Source organism: Lampetra fluviatilis, chromosome 38 (assembly GCF_964198595.1).
Source record: "Lampetra fluviatilis chromosome 38, kcLamFluv1.1, whole genome shotgun sequence".
NCBI classification, from domain to species: domain Eukaryota; kingdom Metazoa; phylum Chordata; class Hyperoartia; order Petromyzontiformes; family Petromyzontidae; genus Lampetra; species Lampetra fluviatilis.
The window spans coordinates 1729906-1746649 of NC_136312.1; the positions used below are offsets into that span (position 1 = coordinate 1729906).

The window sequence follows — 16744 nt, forward strand, 5'->3', positions numbered from 1 at the left end:
CGTCCTTCGCTCTGTGACATCACCGGTTACGTCGCAATCACCACGTGCTTCCTCAGTGTTCGAGACGGGCGTGAAGGAGATGGCAGCTTCTTAAACTTCAGCTGCTTCAGCTTCATCATCGTCGCCTTTCGAACAACTTCTGCTGAAGCCATCCGAGCGAAACTTTTGACGAGGTGAGTTTTGTGGACTCATGGTGAGTGTGTGGGTCCCTGTTGTGGGTTCGTGGTGAGTGTGTGGTTCCGTGTTGTGGGTTCGTGGTGAGTGTGTGGATCCGTGGTGAGGATGTGGGTGCGTGGTGAGTGTGTGGGTCCATGTTGTGGGTTCGTGGTGAGTGTGTGGGTCCGTGTTGTGGGTTAGTGGTGAGTGTGTGGGTCTGTGTTGTGGGTTCGTGGTGAGTGTGTGGGTCCGTCTTGTGGGTTATTGGTGAGATTGGTTCCGTGGTGAGGATGTGAGTCCATGTGAGTTCGTGGTGAGGATGTGAGTCCATGTTGTGAGTTCGTGGTGAGGATGTGTGTCCTTGTTGTGAGTTCGTGGTGAGGATGTGAGTCCGTGTTGTGAGTTTGTGGTGAGGATGGGGGTTCGTGGTTAGAATGGTGGGTTCCTGGTTGGGGGATATGGGAAAGTGGTGAGGATGTGAGTTCGTGTTGTGACTCTCTACACCATCTCCACCCCCCCCCCACCCACCCACAGCTTTCCACACAGAGACCTTGGGAACTGCTGCGTGAGAGAAGCCACTCTGAGTATCAACACCATGGAGGTACGCATGGGCCCCTACGCTCGACTTACGAACACCACCAGCACTCACCAACACCACCCACACTTCCGAACACCACCCACACTTACTAACACCACCCTCACTTACGAACACCACCAGCACTTACTAACACTACCAGCACTTACGAACACCAATAGCACTTATGAACACCACCCATACTTTCGAACACCACCTTCACTTACGAACAACACCCTCACTTACGAACAACACCCTCACTTACGAACACCACCCACACTACGAACACCACCCACACTTACAAACACCACCCACACTACGAACGAGCTTCCATGAAATATATATTTGCTTAACATCGACTTACAACTCGCACTTGCAAACCGAACGGCGGAACGATCCTCTGCGAGATGTAGTGAGTGTTTGTGATGCCTGTACACTACTCTGTGGCACCACAATGGCGACATATTAACAACCTCACTTGGTTTCCAGTAGGTCGTGGGTTCGACCCCGACCGTAACATCTACTGTTTATTTGAAGTTTGTGTGTAGAGGAGCCTACTCCAATATTGTTTTTATGTGTGTGTGTATGTGCATGTAGACGAGCCAAGCTGGAGCAAGAAGGAGAGAGGCAGTCTCTGGCAACACGTGGAGTGCGTTGTCCGCAACCGGCACCGGCCTTATCCAAGGTAAATCGCCTCGAGGTGAGGAACAGCAGTGAGCAAAAGTGGCCACGGTGAATGGAGGGAAGTCACTACCGCCATTTTTCATGGGGGACTTCACGTTGGCCATGTGGCTTAGGGGACTTTATTGCAGTCCTGTTGCATGGGAGACTTCATTGTGCCCATTTTGCATGGGGGATATCACGGCAGCAATGTTGCATGGGGTACTTCACTACGGCCATGCTGCATGGGGGGCGTCACTATGGCCATGTTACATGCGAGATTTCATGGCTGCAATGATGCATGGGGGTTTTTAGGGCGGCCATGTTTAATGAGGGATGTCATGATGGTCATGATGATCATGCTGCATTGGGGATATTACAGCGGCCATGTTGCATGGGGGTTGTCATGGTGGCCATGTTGCATGGGGGTTGTCATGGTGGCCATGTTGCATGGGGGATGTCACGGCACCCATATTGCATGAGGGATGTCACTGCGGCCATGTTGCAAGGGGGACTTGATTGCGGCCATGTTGAATGGGGGATGTCACTGCAGCCATGTTACATGGGGGACTTTATTACGCCCATGTTGAATGAGGGATGTCCTGATGGCCATGTTGCATGGGGGATGTCATGGCAGCCACATTGCATGTGGGTTGTCATGGTGGCCATGTTGCACGAGGGATGTCATGGCAGCCATGTTACGTGGGTATACAGTATTTGGCTGCCGCTATATATTTCCACGTGATGAAGATCACAGCCACTTCGGTTGGGCCTTACCTGCCAAAATAAAAATATATATAGTTTAGTTTTAGTATGGGTCTCTATGGGTCGTTATAGTTCGATATGAGCATGGATCTCTGTGGGTCTATGGATCTATATGAGTGTGGTTCTCTATGGTTCGATACCAGTATGGGTTTCTGTGGGTCTGAGTGGAGTGATGAGTCTCCACGTGATGATAATTACGACGATGGCGATATAGCTCTAGCGGGGGTCTTACTTGGCATGTAAACAAAACAGAAATAGTTAAAAGTCTAAGATATCGTTGTTGTTGTCACGTGTGCAGCGATCCTGGATCTCTTTGGGCCTCAGGTAAGTCATCGCCAAAAGCTGGAGCTGGAGGCCATGAAACAAGTATGGTTCTTCACTGTGGACAAGGTCGGCAAACCCCGGGGCGGCAACAACAACGACAGCTACGACGACGATAACAACAACTACATCCCTGTGAGGCTCACAGTGACACCCATGGAGACCCAAAGAGACACCCACAGAGACCCACTCCCATTGAGACCCACAAAGGCATCCAAAGAGACACCATTAGACACCCACAGAGGTTTTTGTTGGGTTAGAAGGCATGAGTATAAATATGTAATCGTTAAACTTGCCACCATCATCAGACACAGACAGTCAGTTAGGGTTTTGTGTTACGGGTTTCTGGGGGTCTCTGTGAGTGTCTAAGGATCTGTTTGGGTCTTTATTGGTCTGGGTGTCTGTGGGTCTCTGTGAAAGTGTTCAAGTTATTTCGCACCGTATGTAGTAAACTTTGGCTAATCCACTCACGACGTCGGCCGTGGTGGCCAGGAGATGTTAACTCCCTCCCCTGGTATACAGGAGGTCGTGGGTTCGATACCGACCCTGACGCCTGCTGTATATTTGGAGTTTGCGTCTCTCTCTCCCCGTGGTTGCGTGGATTTTTCTCCGGGTCCTCCGTTTTTCTCCTTCCACATTTAGAAATAACGTCAAAGAGCAATTGGCTGCTTCTGCTGTAAATTTCCACACGGTAATAATGATGAGGCCCCACTTCGTTGAGCAATGATTTGTGATGGCCAGGTCGCTCCATAGCAGCTCAGTGTGGGGCCTTTAACAGCGTAGCAATAGGCTGTAGCCTTTCTGGACATAAAAACACATACTTGTGGTTAACATGCAGACAAAAACATGCTCTGATAATGTGTGGCATTGCCTTTGAAACTGATTGGTCTACACCAGAGAGAGCAGCCTTCTTTAGGGCCTAGTCTCAATACCAGTGTCTCACTACCCAGTGTCTCACCACCAGTGTTTCACCACCAGTGTCTCACTACCCAGTGTCTCACAACTTGTGTCTCACCACCAGTCTCACTACCCAGTGTCCCAAAACCTGTGTCCCAAAACATGTGTCTCACAACCTGTGTCTCACAACCAGTGTCTCACCACTAGTGTCTCACAACCAGTGTCTTACTACCCAGTGTCTCACTACCAGTATGTCACTACCAGTGTCTCACCACCAGTGTCTCACCACCAGCGTCTCACCACCAGTGTCTCACCACCAGTGTCTCACTACCAGTGTCCCAAATCCTGTGTCTCACCACCAGTGTCTCACCATCAGCGTCTCACTACCCAGTGTTAGATGAATAAACGCAAAAAGGCGAACAACCCCCCCCCCCCCAAGTTTTAACGGCATTCGGTATTCTTGGGTCTTTCGGTAAAGTCACGTAGATAGGTTCAAAGAAAATAATACAAAATAACAGAAAGACGACCGCTTGCGTTGCGATCGAAACGTCATAGTTGTCCGTTATTTGTTTTTATTATCTTTGAACCTATCTACGTGATATTACCAAAAGATCCAAGAATATGAATTCCTGCAGTCACGAAAGCTTTAAGTCAAGCATTCGGCAGTTTAACGAAACATTTATACATTTCCACGATCTAACACCCAAGCAAAAAGAAACCTCCGTAGCTGATAATGACAGTCGTGGAAGCCCCGACTACTGCTGCAACTACCGAACGTTCGACGCTCTGATTGCGACGACTCTACCGGCCTCCGCCTCCTAGGTCCGCAAGGAACAGCTCCACTACCGCTATGAGGTGCAGAAGATGATCGGCGAGGGAGGCCAGGGCCTGGTGCTGCAGTGCCTCGACCACAAAACCAAACTGCTCGTGGCCGTCAAGATGCTGTCGCTGCCCTTGTCGTGAGTCGGAGGGCCTTCCGCGGTGGCCCGCTCTCTCGGAAAATAATCATCAAATGATTGGAGGCACCGCCGTGAAACTGCCACTAACTATGGACTCGCTGACAAAATACTAACTGCCGTAAGACTTCTGCTAACAATAAACTATCAAAATACTGACATAAACCTGCTGCTAAATATGAACTAACAAAATATTAACTGACATAAAACTGCTGCTAACTATAAACTAACAATATCTTACTGCCATAAAACTGCTGCTAATTATAAAGTAACAGACTAACTGACATAAAACTTACTAACTATGAACGAACTCACGAAATAATAACCTGCCGTAAGGCTACTGCTATGAACGAAAATTAACTAACAAAATAATAACTGCCATACAACTATTGCTAACTATAAACTAACAGGCCCATACAGACCCACAAAGACCCATAGAGACCCACAGAGACACCCAGACCCTTAGAGACCCACGGATGCACCCAGACCCTTAGAGACCCACAGAGGCCCACAGAAACACCCAGACCCAGAGACCCACAAAGACCAGCAAAGTAACCCACAGAGACACCCACAGAGACCCCACAGAGACACCCACAGAGAGTCACCGTTGATTTCGTGGCCTTCCCGCTGCGCAGCTCCTCGACAGCGGCCCGCCAGAGGACGGAGTTGGAGGTGGCCAAGGAGCTGCAGGGCAAGGCCAGCGATGAGCGCTACGGAGTCATCCGGGTCCTGGACATGTTCCAATTCCGCAGACACAATTGCCTCGTCGTCGAGCTCTTGAAGTATGCGAACCTCCCACCCCCCCACCCACCCACCCACGTGCGTGTGCGTGTCCATTGCTCCGCTCGATAGTTGATTTATTTCGGAATAAATATTTATTTAATATTTGATCAAGCAACCAGATTTATCACATTTATTAAATTGAGTTTCACACGCATGGCTTTCGCGACCAATATCATCCATAATAAAGATATTTTTGGGTTAGATCAAGTAAATATATAAATGTTGTGTCGTTAAACCCACAACCACCCAACATAGCCAACTAGTAAGGGTTGTCACGCAAACAGAACGTGACAATTCGTTACTAGTATAGCACTATTGTGTAGTGTCGTGTAAAGTGTAGTAGTGTATAGTGTGGTGTATAGTAGTGTATAATGTAGCAGAAAGTAGTGTATAGTAGTGTATAGTAGTGTATAGTGTAGTAGAAAGTGTAGTGTATAGTTGTGTATTGTAGTGTATAGTAGTGTATAGTGTAGTGTATAGTGTAGTAGAAAGTGTCGTGTATAGTAGTGTAGTGTATAGTGTAGTAGAAAGTATAGTGTATAGTAGTGTATAGTGTGTCTGACCAGCTAGTTGTGCCTCAGGCTTGTTCCATCTGGCCCGCCCTCTAGCTGCTACCGTAGGCGCACATCAGCTCAACATCCCTGGTGAGTCGGTACAGTCAGCAGCTGTCAACGCCGAACCCCGGGCGGCGGTTAACGAACCCGGAAAATTCAGCTTGTCTGAGCCAGAGCATGTGGAACCCCTGGTGGAGGAAATTCCACCAAAACGGGTCTTCGGACCTTCCACTGCAACCAGGACCATCTCCAGTCGTCTTGACTACGTCTTGCCACTGGGTACAGATGCGGCTGGTCGAGAGAGTGAGGTTGAAGCTGCGCAAATCACCCTCACTTAAATCCAAGTTCTCCGCGCAAGTCATGGCACTTTTTACCATCGTCATTATCCAAGTCCTGTGGCGATGGGTGAGCGACGAAGCAGCAGGCACGGATATGCTGGAAGCTGTAGCCGCAAACCTGCACGCAGGCGGCTCAGGATATTGGTCGTTCCCTCACTGGACCGAAGCAGCAGTGTCCGGCAGCATCCTGAGTGACTGAGCAGCCCTATTCAGGATCAGATATGGCATTGGAAAATGTAACAGCAACGGTCTTCTGCTGCTGAAACATGCTCTGAATTTGACCTGCTCATCACCAACACAATATTCCAACTACCAAAGCACAAGAAAACTTCATGGATGCATCCTTGTTCACACCACTGGCACTTGATTGCTTACGTCATCATGAGGAGGAGCGACCGGCACGATGTCAGGGTGACCAAGGCAATGTGTGGTGCTGAATGTTGGACTGGCCATCGTCTCATCATCTCCAAACTTAACATCCGGATTCAGCCTCCCAGACGCCCACAAGGAAAAAGACGTGGCAAGCGTCTTAACATCACTCGCCTACAACAGGAACACACCAGATTAGCCTTTGTTGAGGCTCTAGACCATCACCTGGAGTCTCTAAACTTCGAGCATACAGACGCTGAGGCAGACTGGACTGCTCTCAAGACCGTGCTGCATTCTATAGCCCTTGAATCACTTGGTGTTCCATTACGTACACATCAAGATTGGTTTGATGAGAACGATGTAGAAATCCGAGCACTCGTTGACGAAAAACACCGCCTGCATAAAACATATCTGAATGACAGCAGCTCAAGTTTAAAGAAAACTGCCTTCCTCAACATTCGCAGGATTGTCCAGCAGAGACTCAGAGTCATGCAAGACACCTGGCTGTGCGCAAAAGCTGAAGAGATTCAATCCTACGCTGACAGTAACAACACCAATTGCCTCTATGATGCACTCAAGCAGGTCTATGGTCCGCAACGCTCAGGAACTTCACCTTTCCTGAATGCAGATGGAACAACACTCCTCACAGAGAAGGACAAAATACTTGCAAGGTGGGCCGAACACTACAGCGCAGTCCTCAACCGGCCATCATGCATAAATGAGGAGGCAATTGCGAGACTGCCTCAAGTTGAAATAAACCAGTCCCTTGCTGTTCTACCATCCATTGAGAAAACCTGCAAAGCCATAACACTCCTCTCATCAGGCAAAGCTCCAGGGTCCGATGCCATTCCAGCAGTAATCTATAAGGCTGGAGGGCCACGCTTAGTCGAGAAACTGACCGACCTCTTCCAGTCTCTGTGGAAATTAGAAGCCGTTCCCAAGGAGTTCAAGGATACCACTATAATCAATCTATATAAGAGGAAAGGCAATCGGCAGGACTGCGACAACCATGGAGGCATCTCTATATTATCAATCGCTGGCAAAATCTTGGCAAGAATCCTTCTGAACCGCCTAATTGTCCACCTAGACCAGGTTCTGCTACCTGAGAGTCAGTGTGGTTTCAGAAAAGACCGCGGAACCACTGACATGGTATTTACTGCCCAGCAGTTACAGGAGAAATGCCAAGAACAAAATGTTGATCTATATATGGCTTTCGGGGATCTAACAAAAGCATTCTACACAGTCAGCCGGGAGGGCCTATGGGAAATCATGGCCAAGTATGGGTGTCCAGACAAGTTAATTGGCATCGTGCGCAATCTCCATGATGGCATGATGGCCAGCGTCAGAGACCAGCAAGAACTCTCTGATCCGTTCCCAATCACAAACGGGGTGAAGCAAGGCTGCGTATTAGCGCCAACGCTCTTCAGCAAGGTGTTTTCTGCCATGCTGCAAGACTCATTCCAGAACCACAACACTGGGATTAACTTCATCTACCGTTTTGACGGTGGGCTATTCAATCTGCGGAGGATGCAAGCCAAAACTAGAGTGGAGGAAGTCACTGTTCGAGAACTTGTGTTTGCTGATGACTGTGCTCTGGCTGCTGGCTCAAATAAAGATCTACAGGACAGTATCGACCACTTCTCCTCAGCTTGTAACAACTTCGGCCTAACAATCAGCACAAAGAAGACTGACGTCCTATACCAACCTACTGCTGGGAAACCCTTCACTGAGCCAACCATCTTTATGAATGGGCAAAAGCTTTCAGCCGTTGACAAGTTTATTTACCTTGGTAGTACACTGTCTCGCGCTGTGCACATAGATGATGAAGTTAACATCAGGATTGTCAAGGCCAGTGCAGCCTTTGGGCGTCTACGTGACTCGGTATGGGAAAGGACTGGCATCAAGCAGGAGACAAAACTGAAGGTCTACCGGGCTGTTGTCTTACCAACTCTTCTGTATGGGTGCGAAGCCTGGACAGTTTACCAGCGACATGCCAAGAAATTGAATCATCTCCACTTGAGCTGTCTGAGGAAACTGCTGAGGATCAAGTGGCAAGACAGAATCCCTGACACGGAAGTCCTCAGCAAGGCGAATATCCCCAGCATCTACACCTTGCTTGCTAAGGAACAGCTTAGATGGACTGGCCACGTGACCAGAATGACCTACGCGAGACTTCCAAAACAAGTCTTCTTTGGCGAGCTGAAGAATGGCAAGCGAGCACAAGGTGGCCCCACAAAGCGCTACAAGGACACCCTTAAAGCTTTCTTGAAGAGCTTTGGATTCGACCTGAAAAGCTGGGAATCCCTAGCACAGGACCGACCTGCCTGGAGAAGAAAAGTATAGGACGGTGCAGTCCTCTGTGAGAGTAGAAGCTCCTGTGCTATCTTGAAGAGGCAGCAGTGCAAATCTACCAAGGACTTGTGGCTGCGCCTCAGAGCTCTACATCCTCCCTGACCTGTCCAGTGTGCCACAGAGAATTCCGGGCTCGGATTGGCCTGTTCAGCCATCTGCGCACTCATCAAAACCCAACAAAATGACAAACGTGCCATGGTCATCATCAACTATGATGGACGAACAAGAAGAAGAAGTGTAGTATAATGGTACAGCACAACGGTGTGTTGGAGAGCCAAGCCAAAACATTTACAATCTCTGAATATGATGTTTCGCCAGTAATTACAACTGGCTTCATCAGGCGACAGCCACAGTTTGTGGAGAATTCCACCTGTTTCGTTCTTTATATAGAGGCACAGATGTGGTGATCAGGCTTCTGTGCTCTTGCGCAAAGTGGGCAGGGGGGGGGGGATTAATTTTCTAATTTGTTCCAAAATAGCTTTTTTTTAATACCTTTCATAATTAACTTCTTTTTGCAGTTTATTTAATGAGTTTAAAGATAGTTAACAATTCATCAAAAGATGTCTCGCCTCGTTAAATCAATTAATTTAATCGAATACATAACTTAATTAATTGCTATTTTGATAATTAATTCATGCAATAATTAATCTGACAATTTTACAAGCACAATTTGTTTGGCAACCGAGTCTCCAAAGCTCTGGGAAGTCGAGCAGCACGCGCCCACGTGGCCCCCGTGGGTCAAGCAGCTCAGCACGGCGAACCGCTGCGTTATCGACAATCGCAGAACACCGTGGCGACAAAGCAGATGCAGGAAGTCCCCCGGGTTGCGGAAGACGCGACTCACGGAAATGCTCCCCATGAATCATACATTCATTTTTTTCATGAGAATCTACGTAGAAATAAAAGGGAAATGTGTGGATATGTGTGTCTGCTCGAAATGTTTAGCATACTTGCCAACATGCAACAAACTTGAAATTTGGCACGTGGGTAGCTTCCGTACTGTACACAATGTAAAAAGTATAAAAATAGACTTTTGTATTTTGGGGGGTAATAATGGATATAATCTATTGCATGGCAGTGAGCGATAACGTCACATCTGTGATGGACTAAACTATTAATTTCCGTGCGAAGAACGGGTACACCTGCTAGTAAAATTAATAGGCTATTTTATAAAATAATAAAATAATACGATATTAATAGGTGAATAATAATGAAAAAATACTAATTAACATTAATATGGCAATTAAATGACGGAAAAAATTCTAAGATAATGAAATTATAATGAAATAATACGAATATATTGCTAATTAAAATTATAATACAATTTTTTATTAATAAATATTGATAATACAATAATAATAAATAGAATAAATTTATTGTTAAATTGTGATATGATAGTAATAAAATGATAATAATGAAATAATAAAAGGGAATAACATAATCATAGTGAAATTATTATAAAATCATAATGAAGTTATTATCACAAAATATTCAGTTCCCTTGGCGCTAGTGCGGTGCGGCGAGGCCGCGGATGAATACCGCGGAGCGACGAGGCGTTTCATGACCCCTCCCCCCCCCCCAAAACTAACCAAGTGGCACAAGTCGGTTTGGGGTCCGGGTCGTGGGTCGCCGAGCGGACGTCATCGGAACGGGAAAGGGGTTTAAACGTCGTCGTCGTTGTCGTGCCAGGCAGAGCCTCTACGACGTCATGAGGAAAGGGAGCATCGGGCGAATCTACGTGAGGCGGTTGAGGGAGCACACCAGGGCCATCCTCGACTTCCTGTTGTACGCCAAGGGGCGGGGCATCGTCCACGCGGACATCAAGCCGGTGAGCGGAGCGGGCGCGGTGGTCACGCCCTCTCATCGGGGCGCTCGGTTAGCTGGCGCGGAGGCAGGCCGGCCACGGTTGATCACGGGGTCGATGCGCTGGCTCGTCAATCTACTGTGACTCTGCCACCTCCTCCTTCCAGATAGAGGTAGCAGGTTGACGGTAGGCAGCTGTGGCTAGGAGATGTTAACTACCTCGCCTGGTATACAGGGGGTCGCGGGTTCGATCACAACCCTGACGCCTGCCGTATATTTGGAGTTTGCGTCTCTCTCGCTCCCCGTGGTGGTCACGTGGATTTTCCTCCAAGCCCTCCGGTTTTTCCCTCTACGTTCAGAATCAACATGACCACGCGTTTAGAGTATTTGACAGCTGCTGTAACCTTTCCGCATGATGATGTTGATATCAGCCCACGTTGTTGAGCTATCGTTTGTGATGGCCAGGGAGCTTCCGACAAAACAGCTGCACAGCAGCTCAGAGTGGGGCCTTACACCTAGTAAAGTAAAACATAGCTTAGTTTTAGTCTGTGTCTCTGAGTATGGGTCTCTCTATGTCTGTGTGGGTCTCTATGAGTATGGATCTCTGTTGGTCTTTGTGGGTCTCTATGAGTATGGGTCTCTGTGGGTCTGTATGGGTCTCTATGAGTATGGGTCTGTGTGAGTCTCTATAAGTATGGGTCTCTGTTGGTCTTTGTGGGTCTCTATGAGTATGTGTCTCTATGAGTATGGGTCTCTGTGGGTCTGTGTGGGTCTCTATGAGTATGGGTCTCTGTGGGTCTGTATGGGTCTCTATGAGTATGTCGGTCTCTATGAGTATGTGGGTCTCTATGTCTGTGTGGGTCTCTATGAGTATGGGTCTCTGTGGGTCTGTATGGGTCTCTATGAGTATGGGTCTCTATGTCTGTGTGGGTCTCTATGTGTATGGGTCTCTATGAGTATGGGTCTTTAAGGGCCAGTTGAAAGACGTCTCTAGAGTGTTTGGCTGCTGCTATATATGTCCACGAAATTATGATGATGATGATGCTGATGATGCTGATGATGATGCTGACGATGATATCAGCCCCTTGGTTGAGCTGCTGTATTACGTGATGGCCGGGTCGTTTGCGATAAAAGACCTACACAACAGCTCAGCGGGGCCTTACACCCTGATAGTAAAATACAACTTTGAACGGGTCTCAGGCACGTAGCCCGTGTCGCAAGTCGGGCGGGGGGCTGCCCGTGTGGGTGTCAATGCGTCACTTTGCGTGATCGACCCACTGCTGGCTGGACACTCTCGCCGTAACCTCAGACCGTGGAATTCCTTCTTTGTCTCTCCCCTTTGTCCAGGACAAAATTCTGCTCACCGCGGCCGGCAAAGTGAGGGTCACCGACTTCGGGTTCAGCTTTTACCTGAAGCATAAAAGTGAGTGGCCTTGCGTGCATGCGTGGAATTTTTTGGGGGGGGGGGGGGGGAGTTTGATGGCGTCAATGTAAACGCAGCCGGCCGGCGAGATTCAGCGTCACGTAAACAGGACTCGCCAATTCGCCACTTGCACAGCACTAACCGGTGTGCTGGAGATGTAGACACACTACGACGCTTACAATTCGAGCGTTTACAGCCGAGCATCATCATCAGGCAGGCAGCCAGAGTACGCTGTCCAACCCAATAACTCGCCTCCGCCGTGAAATATCGGTCGCAGAAGCCGACTACGCGTTTAGCCGACAAAAAAAAAACTTGTTCCCCCCACGTCGCTGTTGACGGAGGGATTACTTCATATTCATCGTCGTTGTTGTTGCTGTGCAGCAGCCCAAAACGTGGGTGGGACGTTGCCCTACATGGCCCCGGAGCTGCTGCTGGGCTACGATGTCACCTGCGCTGCGGACATGTGGGGCCTGGGCTGTACCTTGGCCGAATTGGCCACCGGCAAGGTGCTCTTCGATTCACCTGCCGTCGAAGAACACCTGCCCTGCTGCATTGAGGTACGGGCGGTGGGTGGGTGGGTGGGTACGGTGGGTATAGTGGGTGGGTATGGTGGGTAGGCGGGCAGGTGTCTATGGGTATGGGTCTATGTGGGTCTGCACAGAGACCCATACTCATAGAGACCATACAGACCGACAGAGACCCATACTCATAGAGACCCATACAGACCCACAGAAACCCATACTCATAGAGTTTGATTCCCTCTCACGGCCCCAAACACCAGAGAGGACTATCTGAACTGGTCCAGGGCCTCTCATAGGTCGACTAAGCCTCAAGCGAGTACAGTAGAACATCTGGTCACGACCATAATTCGTTCCATAACGTTGGTCGCAACCCGATTTGGTCGTGACTCGAACCTAATTTCCCCATTGGATTGTATGTAAATACGATTAATCCGTTCGAGACTCCTACAAACTGTATATAAATATTGTATATTTTTGGATTTTTAAGCACAAAAATAGTTAATTATGCCGTAAAATTCACAGTGTAATAGTAAACTAAATGTAAAAACATTGAATAACACTGAGAAAACCTTGAACAACAGGGAAAACTAACATTGCCGCTTCAAGGTTTAGAATCGTTCAACAAGATGATTGTTTCGTCTGCTACATCAGTCGGTCGATTCTGAGAGAGAGAATATTTGCATGAGAAATTCATGTTTCTATTGAAAGTAAGTTAACAGTAATATTTGCTTACAGTATTGTTTTTGGAAGCATTCACCGTAATATCGTATGAACGTTTACTTCACCGCATCATCGTATGAATGATGTGAGAAGAGATTAACGGGTTATTACGTGAGCGATTTACGTACTCAGCGCTTTCGCTCTCTAAATTACGGCTTGAATGAGGGGGGAGGGGTATGACTACACTCACAAAATTAATATCTTACTAGGAATTTTATATAACAAAAGTTACATACATAACTGTTACGCGTTGTGTAATTCAACAAAAAAATGGCACGGAAGGGGAAATCGGCCGCGGCCGTGTTTGATCGCCACCCGAGTATGTGTTCATTACCAGATTAAAATTTTTTGTGAATTTTTTGGTCGGAACCCGATTTGGTCGTGATCAGAAGCATTCGTGACCAGAGGTTCTACTGTACCTGGTGTAGCAGTGTGTAGTAAACATTTCCACTGGGGGAGACAAAGGTGGCCAGGCGTGGCACTGGGCACCCACCCCCTCGTGTGCCGTTCATGCCTTTATAGGTGCTGCTCGCTGCTAACAGCACTTGCCCCAGCAATGAGATGAGGCTAATAAGGAGAGGGAGGGGGATTGTTGTCTTTGTACACAGTGCGTCCTTCATAGGTGCTGCTCGCGATTAAACAGCACTTGCCCCAGCAATGAGATGAGGATAATACGGGGAAGCGGGGATTGTTGTCTTTGTACACAGTGCCGGCCTCCACAGGCGCTGCCTCCACCACGACTCACCGCTGACAGACAGCATTTGCCCCAATGGGCCCGCTGAGGCTCCACCGGCTGTAACCCCCCCCCTCCTCCTTTTGTCTTCGTCCGAAACCATGCGCAGATCCTGGGCATGCCCCCGAAAAAGATGGTGGACGACGCCCCAAACAGGACACTTTTCTTTGGTGAGTCGAGGAGCTCGGGCAGGCTGGCGCAAGCGACGTAACCCATTCCGTTTTGTTAGGTGGGGGTGGCAGTGAGGCTCTTATATGGTTATTTTGTGGGGGGGGGGGCTGGGGGGGACTCTGATTATCTCGGGGGTGGGGTGGGGTTTTGGGCTCCCAGTAGCAGTCGTGATGAAGCATAGGTGCGTGGGTGAGTGAGCAGGTGGGTGGTTAGGTGAGTGGGTGGGTGAGTGGGTGGGTGAGTAGGTGGGTGAGTGAGTGGTTGGGAAGGTGAGTAGGTAGGTGAGTGAGTGGTTGGGTGGGTGAGTGAGTGGGAGAGTGGGTATGTAGATGGGTGAGTGGGTATGTAGGTGGGTGAGTGGATATGTAGGTAGGTAGGTGGGCGAGTGGGTGGGTAGGTGGGTAAGTGCATAGGTGGGTGGGTGAGTGGGTCGGTGTGAGGGTAGGTGAGTAAGTGGGCAGGTGAGTAGGTGTGTAGGGTGGTTAGGTAGGTTGGTAGGTAGGTGGATGAGTGGGTATGTAGGTGTTTCGGTGAGTGGGTGAGTGGGTGGGTGGGTAGATGGGTGGGTGAGTGGGTATGTAGGTGGATAGGTAGGTGGGTAGGTTAGTGGATGAGCAGGTATGTGGGCGACGTGGTGGTTGGTGACTGCGTGCGTCTCTCTGCAGACTCTGAGGGCCTCCCCGACAACCTGTCCAAGCAGCGGCCACCAGGAAGCCTCCCTCTGCACCGCGCGCTGCAGGGCCACCACCCTCAGCTGGTGGACTTCGTCAACCGCTGCCTGCAGTACGAACCACACTCACCCCTCGCTCACCCCCACGTCTCCCCACTTATCCCCACACCACTCACCCCCACTCACCATCCTATACCTGTCAACACCTTATCAGTGCCCTACCTTACAACAGACCCAACTCAGACATTGTCGGTTACTCCGTGCCCCTTATAAATCTCAACGTTCATCCTAGAAAGTCCCATCACAAGGGACAAACACAAACAAATAGATACAAATTATTATTTTTACCCAGGATTGAAACGGCTGCACTACGTACGGACCTGAAAACTCAATTTCCGTGTACAAGAATATGGAATAATCCGTACGGGTTGACAGCTCTGCCACCCACTCACTACCCACCACCACTCCCTCCCACCATCTCCATCCCCCCCCTCTCCCCACTCTTCCCCCACCTCCCACCCTGTCAAATCATCTCACCATGCCCCTCTCACCACGTGTGCGTCCCCCCCCTCCCTCCCCGTGCGTCTCCCAACAGATGGGATCCGAATCTCCGGATGACGCCTGAGCAGGCGCTGGCTCACAGCTAGCTCCAAACCACCACCACCATCCGGGCCACCACCAGCAGGGCCACCCCCACCACCACCCGGGCCACCACCGCCAGTGAGGCCACCCCCACCACCATCCGGGCTACCACCACCACCCGGGCCATCCCCACCACCGCCACCATCCGGGCCACCACCACCCAGGCCATCCCCACCACCACCACCATCCGGGCCACCACCACCACCCGGGCCATCCCCACCACCACTGTGCCCAAGGAGGACAGCCGGCGCATCATCACGCTCGCCAAAGACGACGACTACATCTCGTTCAGGTGCGCTGCCGCCGCGCCTCCTCGCAACGTCTCGGTCGTCGTCGTCCGCTGTCCGTCGCCGATGGGTCTGCCGCAGCGTTCTTCATTGCAAGGCCCACCGCGAGCCACTTGGGGGCCCTGGTGGCCTTGAGTGCAGACCCCGACAATGCACATATGTGAAACTAAACTATTTTGATGTTGCGATGTGATTTGACCCAACTAGGTCATTTGCGGGTTGTTTTACAAACTGTAAATTTTCACCGTAACGCCGGCATGCCACGGTGGTGAGATGTTGACGACTTCGCCAGGTATACAGGAGGTCATAGGTTCGATCCCGACCCTGACGCCTGTATATTCGGAGTTTGCATGTTCTCCTCCTGGTCGCATGGATTTTTCTCCGGGCCCTCCGGGTTTTTCCCTCCACATTTAAAAACTTGAATTTAGAGTATTTGGCAGCTATACATTTTTATGTGAAGAGCTACATAGCTCAGTGGTAAAATAAAAATAGTTTCGTTTTACTTGAGTTTTCGAGCATGGGCACAGAGTTTTTATTTAACGCCATCTCTGAGCTGACGGCACGTAATGTTGTTCATTTGTTTATGCATCCGCAGTTTTTAACAGGGCGGGCGTTGGCCTCTAACTGGCAAACGTCTGCTAGGACGCGTAATGAGAGTCCAGCACCGTCCGTGTGACTTGCCGCGACCCCTCCTGTGACCTCTGTGCCCCCCCCCCCCCCCCCCAACAGGCACCACGTCTACAAGCGCGACGGCAAGGACATCGAGTTGAAGGAGGTGGGACCGTGATTCAAGATGAAGTGTAAGTCTGCTTGACACGTTCCAGCTCGTCTCCACTTTATACCCCTGCGGAGACGGTGGAAAATCCTTGTGGACTTCCCTACTAAGTGGTCGACCCCAGGGAGGATGATGGGCTTGAATGTAAGAGTCTAGCGTCGGGCCGCGCGGCCCGCAAGTGACTTGCAGAGCGGGTCGGAACTTGAGTCGGTGGGGTCGCTGCTCTGGTCGCATTCGCTGTGCCGTGACCTGACCCGCATTCCCCCACCCCGAT

The 16744-nt window shown here is 49.7% G+C and overlaps 1 protein-coding gene across 1 annotated transcript; it reads left to right on the plus strand.

Moving 5' to 3' along the window:
- The first annotated feature begins 751 nt into the window (after positions 1 to 751).
- Positions 752 to 16482, plus strand: LOC144945671 (dual specificity tyrosine-phosphorylation-regulated kinase 4-like). Its single transcript, XM_078874237.1, has 11 exons — positions 752 to 757; positions 1328 to 1430; positions 2454 to 2611; positions 4196 to 4332; positions 4965 to 5111; positions 10415 to 10553; positions 11876 to 11951; positions 12333 to 12508; positions 14035 to 14095; positions 14762 to 14879; positions 16425 to 16482. The coding sequence occupies exons 1-11, from the start codon at positions 752 to 754 to the stop codon at positions 16480 to 16482; spliced, it is 1179 nt and encodes a 392-aa protein (XP_078730363.1).
- The last annotated feature ends 262 nt before the right edge of the window (positions 16483 to 16744 follow it).

What these genes read in the sequence shown, in the direction of transcription:
- LOC144945671 (XM_078874237.1), top strand. An exon ending in ATAACAACAACTACATCCCT is followed by an intron (nt 2,612 to 4,195) that starts GTGAGGCTCACA and finishes TCCGCCTCCTAG; the next exon opens with GTCCGCAAGGAACAGCTCCA. An exon ending in TTCGTCAACCGCTGCCTGCA is followed by an intron (nt 14,880 to 16,424) that starts GTACGAACCACA and finishes CCCCCCCAACAG; the next exon opens with GCACCACGTCTACAAGCGCG.